The 16,682-nt window shown below is 39.2% G+C and overlaps 1 protein-coding gene across 1 annotated transcript in view; it reads left to right on the top strand.

Annotated features, from left to right (window-relative positions):
- Positions 1 to 16,478, top strand: part of ATP10B (ATPase phospholipid transporting 10B (putative)) — a 158,108-nt gene extending 141,630 nt beyond the window's left edge. Inside the window, 10 exon segments of the mRNA XM_026858592.1 lie at positions 337 to 463; positions 1,936 to 2,123; positions 4,954 to 5,266; positions 6,926 to 7,002; positions 7,542 to 7,667; positions 9,003 to 9,203; positions 10,979 to 11,059; positions 11,156 to 11,260; positions 11,704 to 11,891; positions 14,882 to 16,478. Of these exon segments, the coding sequence (XP_026714393.1) occupies positions 337 to 463; positions 1,936 to 2,123; positions 4,954 to 5,266; positions 6,926 to 7,002; positions 7,542 to 7,667; positions 9,003 to 9,203; positions 10,979 to 11,059; positions 11,156 to 11,260; positions 11,704 to 11,891; positions 14,882 to 15,389 (1,914 nt within the window). The 3' untranslated portion in view covers positions 15,390 to 16,478.
- Positions 16,479 to 16,682: the final 204 nt, after the last annotated feature.

The following is a 16,682-nucleotide window of genomic DNA, read 5'->3' as shown; positions in this document are numbered from 1 at the left end:
TTGTCTATGTGCAACAAATAGGTCATATCCAAGCTCTGGAGAAATGCAGAGCAACCTTCAGAACCTGTGTGTTCTAGTTCAGGGTCCCCACTAAGGGCTGTGTGATCAAGGTTTCTCTAGGTCATGTGTTGACGTCTCAGCTGTAGGCCATTTATACAAATAGGAAGGCAGGTCTATTTTTCTCATGACTACTAGTTCTTGCAGTCTTATCTTGGAAAACTTTATTTTAAAGTACTTTACCAGCCTGGATAAGAGTTAAGTCTCTGTGATCCAGAATGTTGGCATTCTTCTCTTTTTTAAATTTAAAATGAGTTCTGTTTAAATTGCGTTATGCAGGTCTTGAATGAAGATGACTTTCAAAAATGGGCCAATTTTCGTCGGGAGGCAGAAGCTGCAATTGACAACAGAGATGAGCTGTTAATGGAGACAGCGCAGCATCTGGAGACCAAACTCACCTTGCTGGGTAGCTAAAAATAAAAATCGTCATTGCGTGAAGTATCACTTGCTCTCCTGTGATATTCTTGGCAATCAGACAAACAGCTTATACTAGTTTATACCAAAAAGTCTTCCTCTGAGGTTTGGAAATCTCAGGGCTAGGGTGTACAGTCCAATGACAATGTCTAAACAAGTTCTTGTACATTCTGAGCAGCAGTAACTTTGAAAGAGTGCACTGAAACTATCATGTGCCAGGAGAGTAAAGAACATTTACATCAGCTGTTAGTGGCACAGCTGACACAGTAGATAATGAAGTTCCCATAATTCAATCATGTGTCTGTGTCCTTAGATTAACCTATAAAATACTGTAAATTAACTACAGTTTTGAGCACAAATTTCAAGGGACTTTTGGTACTTAAACAGTAACTGAAACTCATAGGCAATTTCGCTAGTGAATTCCTGCTGTTGTTGCATTGTCATGTTTGCTTTCTGCACTTTGTAAAAGGATATTTCGTGTTAAAACTTAAATTCAGTGGCACTTGTGCATCATCCATCACCATTGTATCTAACAACACTGTTCTGTTAAATTACAGAGCACTTCAGTGCTTTATTTTCTATTTTGTTTCCAAACATTTTGTTCTTTAGGACTTTGATTTTCGGAGTTGCCTTGGTCTCATTTTTCTGTGAATACAATCTGTGCCCGTACTTCATTATCCTGAATTTCGGTGATTGCAAGCTATTAGCATTATGGCTTCTCATAATCTCTGCAGTGATTTAAAAAATTAGAGTAATAACAGTAAATGCCATAAGCAGAACCACATAAGAAGTAATGTAGATCTTGTCAGAATCTGTTACCTTTGCCAACCATTAAGGCTATGTGTGCTTTCATACTTTATTTCACAAAAAGTGTTCTTTTAGCTTAAATCATTATCTGTCTTTAATGCATCACAGTTACAGTATCTTCAAACTGACCTCTAGTGGAAGAGATAAGAACAGTATTGTAATATTCAGAAGGTGACTTACCATCAGGATGAGTGTTGGCTTCTGCTTCTAAGTTTGCACATTTTCAAACAGAAAACACTACCATTTCTTCTCCCTTTGATGGGTGAAGGATCTAACGACAACAGGGATAGCATTCATTTAAATAGTCAAAGTTCATCTTTTGCTTTGATAGGACTTAATGCAGCACTTTAAAAATGCATATGGAGTAATTCCTAAGCCAGTACATTGTCATTTTGGATTATTAAGAAGAAATGAAGAGCGTTGTTCTAGCAACGAGTAAAATGAAGAGCCAGAACTTGATTGCTGACACATTCAGATCTTAATCCAAATACAGAACTTGTGCCTGTGTGTTTATTTGCTGGACAGTACCTTGGCTCAGCTCTTGATTAGTTCAGGATCACAACTGGAAGTCAAAGACCTTTTCTTAAAAAAGAAAATAGCAATGTGTTTTCCAAATGAAAGAAAACTAATTCACTGCTTCTTTTCCTGTGTGCCCAGGAGCAACTGGGATTGAAGATCGACTGCAAGATGGAGTGCCTGACACCATTGCGGCTCTTCGAGAAGCTGGTGTGCAAATCTGGGTGTTGACAGGAGACAAACAGGAAACAGCAGTTAACATTGCATATTCCTGTAAACTCCTGAACCAGAGAGACACTGTCTTCACCATTAACACTGAAAATAAGTGAGTACAGAGAGATGCACAGAATTTACTATCTTTCCCTTTCTTTGTTTCTTGCAGCTTGGCACTGCTTTGCTTTAGGCTGCATTCAACACAAAAGAGCCAGTGAAAAACCCATATAGCTGCATTAGGCCAGAAACTCTTTAGACTCCACGTAACACACATAGTTGTTGATGTGCACAGATACTCCCTAAATTTCTATGGGCAATAAGAAGGTCAGGGAGCAGGCAAAGCAGACATACTCCAATATGAGAATAATCACTTCAAGGGCTCTCAGCTCCTGGGAATGACTAAAATACAGTGAACAATCTGTGGTGCCATCTATAGCTATTCCTGAAACCACCTGAATGGGAGAGAGAAAACCGTCCCAATTTTTGAAGAGGGTAAATGCTATTAAGGATGGTGAAAGTAAAAGGCTTTAGAAAAGCAAGCAGTGGCTTTTGCAGGTTGTGAAGCAACATAAGTAGGGTGTCAGGAAAACCACTGCCTTGCTTTTGGAAAGCAGAATGTGCACTGTGCACAGCCCAGTGTCTCATCCCTCCAGGCATCCTGGTGGCACAGATTGCTTCGTGAGGTGGATTTAGGGGAGAGCAAGTTCAAGCATTATGGTTAAACCAGACTCATTTGCTGAGAGGTCAGCCCTGATCATTTCTAACACCAAAAAGCAGGGTCCAAAATACCAGCTGTGATGTCCTTTTTTATTTTCTTACCAGTGCCCTTAGTTCCTGTACAGCCCTGGATGTCCTGAGCCGCCCCAGGCAGCAGTGGCTGCCCTCCTCCCAGTGTGCTGCTCTGTCCTTTCTATGGAGTAGCCACCTGTGGCCTGCACCCAGCAGTGACAGGAGTTAGAGGGAGCAAGCCTTTCTGTGGGTAGACAGGAGGCTGAGGAGGGAAGGCAGGGCTTCTTTCTGTCCCCGGGCCAGTCGCTGGTCTTGGCTGACTGCTTTTCTCCCCACAGAAGAGTTACTGATACAAGCTTGCCTTCTCTATAAAGCTATTGTGATGATTAATTAAATCTAGTTAAAATACTGACTGTTTTTCTCGCAATAGGCAATTGTATAAAGCATGTATAAAGTATAAAGATGGCCTACTTTCTAACTGCTTTTGTCTGCAGTTAGTAGCTCTCCAAACAAGAATGAAATCCTATGCAAATGTCTCTCTCTTTTAATGTCTCAGAAATAGGGAAACATGCAAAGATGATATGGAATTTGGCACGGAATACATTCCTTGCTTCAATGTGTAATTTAATTTGATACGCATATCTGCTTTAACAGAAGGCAAAATTAATATATTTAGGATGGAAATTAGAAGATGGTTTCTGTCAGAGAAGTGATGCTGCAGGCAGGACCACCCTGGCTCCAGGAAACACAAGCACATGCACAGCACCCTATACGGCCCTCGACCCAGGCTTGGATGCAAGCTGTGCACATATCAATTCTTGTGTGAATACATGTGGTTCAGTGGGCACTGGAGTTTCTCCGCAATAAGATTTAGTTTCTTCCCTTTCAAAATGAAGCCGAGAACATCGATTCTGAAAGTCTCCCAGTGACAGCAGCAGGCAAAAACAAATAATACACACAAAGCATTTCACCCATTAATTTTGCCAAAATTAACCCTTGACTGCCTTCAGTAGGAAGGGATTCTGTTTACCCCCTGAGCCCAGCAGCTTATTCAAACACTGAAAATTAAATATCTTGCAGGCAGAAGCAACACAAATAGGCAGTTTAGGGAATTATTTAAAAAGACAAGCCAAGGCAAATCAGGAATTTCCACTACAATTTTTTGATTGTTCACAGAAAGGCGATTCTTCTTCAATATTTTTTAGAGGGTTCAAGTGCGCAGGAGAGATGCAGCTTTTTATTAGATGTCAGAGGTACATTTGATTCCAGAACCTCCCACTTAAGTGTAATTTAAATCTTGCAAACATCCTACACATGTACCTTATGCAACATAAAGTGAAAATAACATTTTAGAACTGAATCATCACTCAATAAAGCTGACAGAAAAGGTAGAAAAGGGAGTGATTAGCTCTTCAGGTATTCAGTGCCATGCCACAGAAGGAAGACTTTTAGTACTAACAGGCAGCAAAAGAATTTATAGATCAGTCTGGGTTTTCTCTGATAGTGATGTGCGAATTTAGATCTGTATGGGAGAGGTAAAAGCACCTCCCCTTAAATCTGTGTGTATTTGATACTAATTCCAGTTCTTTGCATCTATAATAAAAGGGAACTTCGGTCCAAAATGAGGCAGGTTCACTAAGAAGGAAAGACTCAGTTTGTGTTTGAGGCACAGTGCTGGGCAATATGAAGCTTTATTTCTGTCCCTAACTGTGACACACACCTAATTTGTGACCTAGAAAAGGCCAAACTGTCAAAAATTACTGGGTAATTTTTAAAATTGGAATCTCTTGCTTCTCTACTGCAGTTTATTTCTGAGGGAAGCAAATGCTACAATATCTCATATCATTCATGTCAGAACTAGGTTTTTTTCAAATCTCCTTTAGAAGAAAAGGATTTTTTTAAAATTTCTGAACTCTCAGCATTCCAAGTATAAATATGTCCTCCTGATGTGACGATTATTTTCTTTTCTTTTAAAATAATTCCTTACACAGTTAACCAACTGATAAGATACACAGTGTTTTCACTGAATGATTTGATGACATCACTGAAATAATCTCCAGTCTGATGAATCTCTGTGTGTTTCTCGGTTTTCCCTAATGTTTATCTGATAGGCTTAAACCCACTGGCATAATTATACAAACACACACTTTGTAAAGCACTGTGCTGTAAAGGGAGATGGAGATATCTATTTCTAGAACCACTTCTGTTTTCTCACAGGAAACTTGTGAATCTCTCTTGAATTTAACCTTGGAAGAGGTGAGGAAGAATTACGAGGTTGAAAAACCACAGAGGAAGTTTTTTGGCATTATCCCTACATCTTGCTCAGCCTCTGAGGCCCCCAGTCCTGAGTTCGGACTGGTGATCGATGGACGGACGCTGAACGTCATCTTCCAGGCAGGCCTGGAGGAGCAGTTCCTGGCACTGACGAAGCACTGCCGCTCGGTGCTGTGCTGCCGTTCCACCCCTCTTCAGAAGAGCATGGTGGTCAAGCTCATCCGGAGGAAGCTGAAAGTGATGACCCTGTCAATAGGTACCTCCATTCTGAATCTCACAGGAAAAAGGGGGAAGGAGGTTCTTTCTTTATGAGGTTTTTTTTAGAATCGTCTAGGTTGGAAAAGACCTTGAAGATCATCCAGTCCAACCATTGACCTAACACTGACAGTTCCCAACTACACCAGATCCCTAAGTTATGGAAATGTATGGAATGGAGCTGGGATTGTTCAGTTTGAGGAAGAGAAGGCTGAGAGGAGACCTCATCATTCTCTACAGCTCCCTGAAAGGACATTGTAGAGAAGTTGGTGCTGGTCTCTTCTCACAGGTGATTAGTGACAGAACAAGAGGGAATGGCTTTAAACTGCAACAGGGGAGGTTTAGACTGGACATTAAGAAAAAAATTTTCACAGAAAGAGTGGTCAGACAATGGAATAGGCTGCCCAGGGAGGTGGTGGAGTCCCCATCCCTGGATGTGTTTAAGGGTCGTTTAGATGAGATATTGGGGGATGTGGTGTAGGGGAGAACTTTGTAGAGTCGGGCTGACGGTTGGACTTGATGATTCCAAGGGTCTTTTCCAACCTGAATGATTCTATGATTTCACATTGTATGAGCTATTTCTTGTGCCTTAGATAGTGGAAAATAGCACTGAATACTCTTTCCTGATCAAAAGCCACATGAAAGTCCTTCAGCTTTCACTGAGCAGATCTGGCCCCCATTTAAACAAGATGAAGGCACTCCAAAATCTCTCAGCAGTCCCTTTCATGCACACCAGTACAAACATGTGTACACATTCCCTCCAGAATGCCCTCACTTTGGGTGTGGAAAGCAGTCAATAGAAGTTAGTGTTTTGTCTTTTCTTAAAGCCCTTTTTCTGTCAGATTTTCCCAAATGGTAAAAACAGAGTTTTCCCCAGAGTGGTATTAAGCACTGACTTGCTTGCTTTTTACCTCCAAATAATGTGAAATGCTCTGAGTTTCCTGCTCTACTTCTGGTAAGTGATCCCCCTAAAATCCTCGCAGAATTGATTTTTATGACTTAAAACTAAAAAATATACCTCTGTGGACCAGAGAAGGAAGAGTCTGATGTATTTTTAATTTTTTTTACTTTGCCTTAGAGTCCAAAATATAAGCTTTCAGCCTTCTGCTTCACTGATTTTTCTTTACCAGCTAACCTAATTCACTGTCTCCACATTGCAGGCAACAACCATGGCTGGCCTTTCCACAGAAATTTGGTTATATATGCAGCAAGCTGAAATGAAAAGAATAAGTCCTGAAATTGGCTTGTTACACTGTCAACTACAATCAAATTTATCATATAATTTGGAGAGTTCAGTGAAGTAGGGTGCTGCAAAGCATGTCACTGAGCATATGGAGTTCACCAAGCAGAAACACACAAAACAGTGCAGATGTAGATGGTGTTGGGGTGGCCATGCCACCACCCAGCTGGTCTCAATGTCAGGCTTAGCTCTGGTGGATCCAGGTCTCCTGGGAAGGAGAGTGTTCTAACCAAGATCAGAGCCTAGAGGTCATGACTGCTAGATGCTGAGTATCAGTTACCCTAATTAAGGTGCATGGTAGTACAGAACAGCCTTTGTTTATCAGCATAGCTAGGGCTTTTTTCTTGTTCTGATATAGCCATTTTGTATCAAGCACCCTTTCTTGCACCTTTATTGTTCTCTCCTGTCTTCCCATTCTAGGGGATGGTGCAAATGATGTAAGTATGATTCAAGCAGCTGATGTTGGAATTGGAATATCTGGCCAAGAAGGCATGCAGGTATCTCTTCAATTTATTTCCTTTCCTCTTTTGTCTCATGGTCTCTTGCTGCTTAATAAGTTTCATAGCAGCCCTATACTCTTGAGTGTCATCTTAATGAAGCAAGTTGGCATCATTATTGTCGTAAATTAATATGCAATTTGTAATTATGGGTCCAGCCAAAAAAGAGTGGTTTGAGCCAACAATTAGCATGCATGGACAAACATGTGTTTGCTCATAAGCATGGAAAATCAGCAGATGCCAGTCCAGTGTTAGGTTAGCATCTGGTTTCTGAATCATCTCTGCTATAGCATTTCCAGGTTTTGCTGATTCCCTTTCAGTGCTTTCTGCCCCAGATTCTTTCTCACACATCCCCCTCCCTCATTCTCCTAAGATGGATAGTTCTGCAGAGATAGAAAATTCCAACTATTTTCTCAAGGGTGGTTTTTTTCTATAATATTCAATATTAGGAAACCGTTTCAATGTCCATGTTCAAATTTCATCATATTGAGTGGGAAAAAAGATACATTGCAAATTATCTTCTATTCTTTTTACTAAAGGCTGTGATGGCTAGTGACTTTGCAATATCCCGATTTAAGCATCTGAAAAAACTGCTTCTTGTCCATGGACATTGGTGTTATGCTCGCCTGGCAAAGATGGTGATTTACTTTTTCTACAAAAATGTGGTAAGATTATTAAAATTCTGGAAGTTTTCATCCTAGCAAGGATTAAGCCCCAGTCTGGGGGCTCTTTTTTTTGTTTTTGCAGGTTATACTCTCTTACTTTTTATGAAGCTACAGTTCCTGTTTCTTCACTTCGCAAGTTTATAGTATGCTACCTCCTTCTTAGTAATGTGCTGTATAAAGCATTGAGGAAAATATGGGTTCTAAATATATTTTGAAAAAGCATTATTCCAGGGGGAAAAAGGACTCAAGGCTTAGTAACTTTTATATGGTAATTCAAGAAACTTTATTAATAATACCCATGAGCCTCAAAATAAAGTTTGCATAAGGAAGCATTATTAGTGCTAGAATATAGAAGATGACTCTGCCCTAAGAATAGGTTGCTTGTGAAACCTCTGAATTTTTGCATTTATTTTGATAGGAACCACTTGCAAGGAATGATGCGGTCATAACTGGCATTTTTATTAAAAATTTAATGTATATACAAATGAGCTGTGCATTGAAGAATAGTGTAAAGTGGAAAAACCTGATAGTAATACAGTTTCTACAAGAGTGTGCAAACAAGTCCATTTGACCTGAAATGCACTCTGAGCATGAAAGACTACTTAGAATTCAAAGTATTTGTTTGGGTTTTTTAAATAATTTTAAATAAGAACTACTTATCACTGTTAAAATTTGTAGTGGAGTTGGAGACTTTTTCTTGATTGGGCATCCTTTTAGAGTTCAAAGGATATATATTTGCAATGTGAAATAGCTCTCCAGACTGGGATGCTGCTGTGCTATTATCTCCCGCTACCATTAGGGAGCAGGAGGCCTTTGATTCCGAATGGACAACCAGTTTGTAAAAGGATTTTAAAATCTGGTGCTCAGAGTTGTGAACAGTTTACTTAATTATTCTCTGGTATTTTCTTAAGGAAACATAATGGCTTTCAAAAAGCTGTATCACAGTGGATCAGTGTGAAGTAGACCCTTAAGATATGGAATCTTCTGGAATAAAGTGCAGAGCTGTCTACTGATGGTACCTTTAACTAAAATAATGGCTTCTTGGGAGGCTGTTAAAAAACAATACACTAGGTAAACCTCGTAGGTGAAAATATGAGAGACACAGACAATGTATGAATGCAAATTAAAGGGTTCAGAACAGCTGCAATAGTAGGGAACAGCGTGGAGAAAGGAAGAGGACGTAAAGGAGAGGCTGTAGGAAATGTGCAGCTTCACGACTCCCACAATCCAAAGAGAAATGAAATCACATCAGCATGAAGGATGTGCTTCTGCACAGGTGGGGAGCCACACTTCAACTTGTAATAGGATGTTGTGTTTGTGTTTGCTTCTCCACAGAGCTACGTCAACCTGCTCTTCTGGTACCAGTTCTTCTGTGGGTTCTCAGGCAGCACAATGATAGATTACTGGCAGATGATCTTTTTCAATCTCTTCTTCACCTCGATGCCCCCTCTTCTCTTTGGAGTCCTGGATAGGGATGTTTCTGCAGAAACACTTCTAAGTTTGCCCAAATTGTACAAGAATGGACAAAATTCAGAGGTATGTCTTGATTGCTGAAATAACTGCTTGATAAGCCAAAGGACCACAGATTTTTTGGTTTCATGAGGAAGGAATGAGGAGTTTATACTTACTTGGAACCAAATAATCCATTTGTGGTTTCCAGTTTACTGATGTGCACTAAAAGAAGGTATAATTGTAGCTGTCAGAAGAACTGGTAAGGAACTTATGACTGAAGTTGCTTCCTGGCAGTGAAGCTGGGTGCTTGGTCATAGTTGGAAGATGTATATGGGAAGGTTTATTCTGCCATTAAATATATGGAGCAATTCAGTTCGGTACCAGCATGCTGCATGATAATAAGTGATGTGCTAGCAAATCAACTCTGAGTTTGTTGTTTCTGATCTGGAGAGATAGCAGACCAAATATGTGTGGTATGTGTATTTGTAGATATCACATATATAGATGATTTCTTAGTGAAGGTATAGCGAGAAATAAAGGAATCATGATAAGAAATGTAACAAATGAGGGTAAAATAGTTTAGCTGGTCCCTGATTAAACTCTGCTTAGATTTGGTGCTTTGAACAGTCTCAACCTACTGAAGAAGAAAAGCTTGTTAAAAAGATTACAGCAAAAATGACAAGAAAATGCAAACCATTAAATCAATAAACAACCTGACATTTCTACTCGCAGGTTTAGAAATACACCTGTTAATACATAAAGGATTTTGTCACAGTTTGGTATCTAGGCTGTTCCAGGCATTAACTGTTTCATTTATTCTTTTATTTCAATAGCCGGTATTATGCAGAAAATATGCATGAAATATGTTATGTTTTTACCTCAGTTTGCCTGTCAGGTTTAGAGAACCAATCTGATCTCTGTATGTTTGCGAGGAGCATACATACCAGGTTTTGCATATGCATATAGTACAGTAGCACTTATTCCCAAACTGCCTTAACATTTTTAACAGGAAATTATGGAAATAAGCAAAATTTGAAGTGACCTTAGTTTTAAATCACAAAATTGCAGGGTACTTGGGAATTCTTCTCTTTCCTTCTCTTTCTCCTAATACCTACTTTCATTATCCTGGGCTTTTTAGCAGTGATTTTTCGCACTGATGAACACTGGTGGTCCACATCATGTTTAATGATGCTTTGAAAAACCTATGCAAGGGAGTGCAAAAATTTGAGGATTCTCTGTAGAACTTTCCATCCCTTTTCTTATAAGCTCTTGGACTTCACATATGTGTAAAATATATGTTCTTTACTATTTTGAAGAGATTATTGTTGTTGCTTTGGCATTTTGTTTACACTGAAACGACAGGAGTCCAGTCTTCTGTCACTGCAATAATGCATCCCACTCCACAGGAGCTGTGGCCCCACAGGTTGCTGGAGAAGTTTGAATATGACAAATAGTCAAAGTAAAATGGCATAAAACAGATGTTTCAGTGGAAGAAACCTTAACATAAAAGATTTTTGACCAATTCTATAGCTCTAGGAAGAGCTTTGTGTGAAAAAGAATTTGAGGAACGGGGTCCTTTGGGGAGGGAAGGGGCATTCATGACATTCAGCTTTTAAGACCCTTAGTTGATTGGCTAATCTTCCTAAGGTCTGTCTTTAGTTAAGGCAGAGAAAATGCCTGTTCAGAGATAAACTTTTGGTCTAAATCAGCTGCTCAGGAGGCATTTACTCATGAAGAGTCAGATCAGTTAGCTATAAACAGTAGTCTGAATGGAAGAAAAACAGACAGCAATTATGTCTGCAGGACAGACTAGAGATGTGTGTCCCATCATAATTACTGTTATCTATAAACTCCTGCAGATATACAAGCTGTCAACTTTTATTATTACAATGTTGGATGCCTTCTATCAGAGCCTCATTTGCTTCTTTGTCCCCTATTTGGTAAGTACAATCTTCATTAATATTCTCATATTAAAAATTTTAAAAATCACTTCTGAATACTCAGGGTTCATCACACTCTATCTGCTTGTTTTCTAGACATACAAGGACTCTGACATAGATATGTTTTCCTTTGGAAACCCCATCAATACCATCTCCCTCCTGACCATTCTCTTGCATCAGGCTTTAGAAATGAAAACGTGGGTATGTGTTTGACCTGTCCTGTTCACGAGACTATTTTTCTTTTGTGAACATAGCATACTGTGTAGACATGGCATTGTCCCTCAGAGACATTTACCTGAATTCTGGGTCACAAAAAGTAAGTAACAGATGCACTGAGATTTCACAATGTGCCAGAACTGATTATTAGCCTCAGGATAATACCTTGTGCACAGTGACAAAATTTGCTTCTACTGTGCCTTTCGACAGAACACAATTTTTACATACTTCAATATACGAGAACTTATTTCTCAAAGAACTGTAATCACTGTCACTGTTGTTTTGCAAGTTAATTTCTCCTACTGCACTTTTCAGTAGCATGGACTATTGGATATGTTCTTTCCTATGTGTCTTTGTATCCGCCTGCCTTACACCAAGACTCAGGGTCTTACAAGCATCCCTTTAATTTCATGCAATTCTGCTTACAGACCCTGTTCCACTTGGTAACGATGGTTGGCAGTGTGGTGTTTTACTTCATCTTCTCTCTGATCTACAATGCCACCTGCGTGGTCTGCAACCCTCCCACCAACCCTTACTGGATTATGGAGAGACAGCTTTCAGACCCCACCTTCTATTTACTGTGTCTTATTACCCCAGTCATCGCACTCTTGCCAAGGTATGAATGATGAAGTGTTCCTCTCAATTTTCATTTTGTGGATTTGTGGCATTTGAGTGAAATAACAAGTGATGTGGTAATGATGTTGAGCACATGTGTTCACAGGGCTGAGTGGTCAGTGTGGAAGTCAGATGTCTGGATTCAACTTTCCAGTTCATGAACCTTTAATTTATTCAGTTATATAACCCTAGATAAGTCACTGTATATCTACTGCTTTTGTTTTCTCATCAGGAAAACCTTTATTTCTGGAGTGCTTCAAAGTTTACCAGTACAAATCTGCTACATACTTGTTCACTATCATAAACACAAAGTTGTTGAGCTGATCAAGACTAGAAAGCAAGTCTTTGAAATATTCCTGTGTGCTTTGAGAGTTACAAAATGTATTCTTGTTAAGTATATTACAGTGCATTACTAAGCCAAATTTAAGAACATGTTTCTATATGAAATAATTTTCTGCATCCAGAATTTTAGTTTCACTCCGTGCAACAGATCAGGTATGTTAAAGATAGATTTGACTGAGGCTGAATAATATTTGGAGAGGGATAATTATTTTGATAGGTTGTTGAAAAAAATGGTTTCAAAAACATAAAGATTCTGTTCCCGTATATGTATATTGTAACCTTACTGCTTTTGGTGCTTAATACCTTAATCTTTCTTTAAGCAGATATTCTTTGTCTGAGTTACACCACTTATTTTAAAATCTTTATTTGTGCTTGGACAATGAAAGAAATGGGTTTGTTTGACTATCTTCTCATCCTAATTGTCATGAAGTAGTGCAGCACACTGGTATTGCAAGAATCAGGAAAATATCCTTAGTATCTGATTTTATAAATCCTTTAAGGCATTAGAATCTGAGCGTTAACTCTGTCTAAAGAGGACCCTTTCAAGATTAGACTATATTTTTCTTCAAATTATTATTATTATTATTTCCCCATTTGAGTTGAGATGCTCTTGTGATTTCATGTTATATAACTTCAGGTCAGGATAAACAACACACAGTTCAGTAAGGTCTTCTAGGCAGAGCATCCTTTCCCAGTCTGTTCTGTTCCTGTGTGATTTTTGTTTTCCTATCAGCCCTCATTCACAGGGTCATTTTTGACTCTGAGCTTTCTACTGAGAGCTATATCAAACACGTGGTTAGAGAACTCATATCTCCATCTTGGGAATTCAGCAAGGTTGTTGTTGCTGCCTCAGCAGGATACTGAGTTTAACAATTTGTATCTTGATATCTTCAGAGTTGGAGAACTGCTGTTCCTTCATGTATGTACCCCAGATTATCTTCTGCAGAGTCCTCAATTCACAGAATACCCATCCCCCAGTATCTGCTACAGTTTAGCAGCATCAGCATATCACAGCAGTGATGAAACCACCCTTTGTTAAAATGGACTTAATTTTAGTTTCAGTTGGTTCATCTCACCACGTTGCTTGCTCCCTATCTCCTTCAGAAATCAGTTGGGTCCTTGAGATTCTGGTTTCTTTCTAAGAGGTTTTGTTAAAACCCTTGCTCTCCTCAGTTCTTCCTTTTGCTACTGCCTTCTGTGCTAGCTGACATTTCTGAGACACTGCAGGCACTCAGGGGGCACTTGCCTGTGCCCTGCCTGCATCCAAGCTTTTCCTGGACCACTGTCTGGCAGCACTTTGCAGAGCATCCTCTGTGCATCTTCACCTTAGAACTGCCTCTGAATTTTGTTTTGCGACACAAACTACACAGTGTGAGGTACTAAAACCATCTAATCTGAGATGAAGAAAGAGATCTGAATTTCATGTTCATTCATTGCCAAGGGAAGGCACTGTGTCTTTTGGAGGATTTCAATATACAAACCAGATATATTTCTCCAGCTGTGGAAGGCAGACTGCAGTCTGCCAGGAAGCCCTGCAGAGCCTCAACATTTTGAGGGCTCATAATTGAGTCTTGTACCCTGCAGGGCTGTAGGAAGGGCAGGAGCAAGTGAACGCAGGTCACGGAATGAAAGACACAGTTCTTCCCTTCTCTGTCCTCCTCTCTGGTCCACTGGCAACTTGCACAGAACATACAGAGGGCAACTTGAGGGGAAAGACAAAGGACACTATGATCCATACCAGATCTACACAAATGGATCCCAGCTCTCTGTAGCTGTGCTCTTAGCTGCCCAACCATAACTAGCAACTGCGCAGTTCCCAATCCTGAGATGCTATGGGATTGAGCAGCCTGAGCACAGGCATAGCAAATACATGTTTATCCATTCCTACTTGTGCAGATAGGCCTGAGAAACCCATTGCCTTAAAAGACCTTTCTGTACACAGTCTAGCTTGTTAGGCTTTTTAATCTCATTATATTTATTTATGCATACATTTAGCAGCAGGATGTGACGATGACAGCTTTCTTAATGCAATTTCAAAGAGTCACCATGTTTGTTTTAAAATGCATATTGAGGCCATCTATGTAAAGGTCAAATCCTATTAGAAAGATGCTTTGAAAGAGACTTTGGTTTCCAGACAAAACGGACATGACATGGAGGGAGGATATGTGCTCTCTCACTGCACACAATATATAGTTATATAAGTTCTCTGTCCTGCAAAGGGCAGGTAGGACTTTTTTTTTTTTTTTTAACTGCTTCCTGAGAAAGTCCACACACTGAGGTTTTTTAATTTCTGGTTTTATGTTACCTATCATATTAAGATCCCTCCTTTAGCCTGTTTTAGCAGTATAAATAGTCTCAGTCTCCTCAAATACTGCATCTCTTGGTGAGCTTCTATGTATCTTTCTTGCACTGTTCAGCATTCAAGTGGGTCTATTATAATGTATTTAGTATTTATATGCATGTAGTTGACTCTATGCAGGTCAAGATAAGTATAGTTACATGTTGCATTAAGATCCAGAAGTCAACTTTCATCTACCAGGTATAAGGTGTCTACCAGATGACTTTACAGCAATGGAAAATTAGCAACTGGATTTGTGTTATGCAAGGAACCCCCTTGTAAGACAATTCATTCTCTTCCTCTTTCATCAGGTTCTTTATTTTTGCTCTGCAAGGAACCTTTGGAGCATCTCTGATTCTGAAAGCACAGCAACTAGATAAACTTCCTAAAGGTCAACAGGATCTTGAAATCCAGAAGTTGAGATCAAGAAAACAAACTACCTCTGGTGCACCTGTAGTATCACCTGCATCTAATGATGACCTTGACCAAAACATCAGCCACTTATGTGTGTCACCATTTTTACATCCAGCAGCAACAGCTGTCTCTCAGGGAGACACAGAAACTCGGGGACTTTCCACCTCTGATGTGAATCCTCTCAGGAAAGAGACACCTGAAGAAGGTTACTATTTCTTTAATAGGTGGGCAGAGGAAGAATCTACTGCTACAGACTCTTCAGCAGGACCTTTCTCTGGCCATTACCCCCCTGTACCCAGCAGGGTAACAAATCCTGGACAGAACAGTGGCAAACTGACTAAAGATAATACTAACAATTTTAATCATGGAAGCCATCGGCGATCTGTGAGTGCAGTGACGCTCTGAAGAAACATTCAGAAATGGGATCCACAGCCCATGTGGAAAAGGATACCATAGGGAAAATAAAAGGTCTATTTATACTTAACCGTGATGCTCCCTCAAAAGGAGAGAGGCATGTGGAGTAGTGCAATAATATCTCTAATATGCAACTTTTCCTATGTGCATATATAGTTTCGGTTTGTCATTACATGACTTCTTGATCTTCCTGGTTCTGTTTCATTAGAGGAATGTTACATGAGCATCACACAGTTGCTGAGAAATGTACAATTACTTTCTTTCATCAAGGAATATTTTTCTTTCACAGTAATAGATAATAATTGTACTAGTGATGTTTCAGTGTTATGCTATTGAGGTAATAGAATGAGAATCCATTCTATATTAACCTAAGTCTTAGAGCAACACATCCCACTCTAGCTTTTACTAGCAAGGTCTTAAAAAGACCTTACTAACTTAAAAATTAGAGTTCTGCCTGGAAAAAATGTTACCTCCTGGTACTAAAGCTATTTGCAGAATAACAGCATCAGAAAGAGATTAGAGAATGTTCTGCTTTTTAATATATGGACTTCATACATATAGAAATATCAGGTCTATAGTCTGTTTTCCCTGAACAGTAAGCTCAGTATTTTTATGCAGGCAGTGGTTTGACCTGATACTGTTAAGAAAAGTAGAAATGAGTTTATAAAGTAGAAGAATGCAAATACTGAACTGCAAGAACTGACAGGATAACTCAGGGATAAGTGGAATCTACTTGTTGATACCTACAAAAGCAGACAGATATAAAAAGTCAAATTCAAGGATTTATGTTCTGGAATTCTAAAGTTGTCCCTGCTTTTTCATCTAGAAACTGAGTTTCTTCCTTCCATTTTCTATATAATTATGTAGTGTTGCTGCATTCAGTCAAGTATAAATCATGCTCCTCCCTAAGCTGGTTACATTCACTAGTTGATAGAGATCTCAATAACAGAAATTTTGACAAGCAATATATGAAGGTCACTAATCACATTGCAGTAAGTACATGCTGTAGAATGACCAAAATATGCATAATATGTTCATCCTTTTCAGTATCTCAGGGCAACAAGATGCAGGAAAAAGAAACATAAAATGTCACCATCATCACTACCTATTGCAATGCAATGAAAGGTGACTTTGGTATTTCTTATAGAAATGTTGACTAGTAAGACCATTTCCCAACTTTTTCTTCACAATGTGGGGTAAAATCGTAACTATGTTTTAAATTCAAACAATCTGTACTTTTGTAAATCTACCACTGGTTCTGATTTAAGTAAGTTTTTAGCTTTT

This window comes from Athene cunicularia, assembly GCF_003259725.1.
Source record: "Athene cunicularia isolate RWA chromosome 13 unlocalized genomic scaffold, athCun1 chr13_part1, whole genome shotgun sequence".
Taxonomy (NCBI): Eukaryota; Metazoa; Chordata; class Aves; order Strigiformes; family Strigidae; genus Athene; species Athene cunicularia.
The sequence above is the reverse complement of the archived record's forward strand: the minus strand, read 5'-3'. Positions and strand labels throughout refer to the sequence as shown.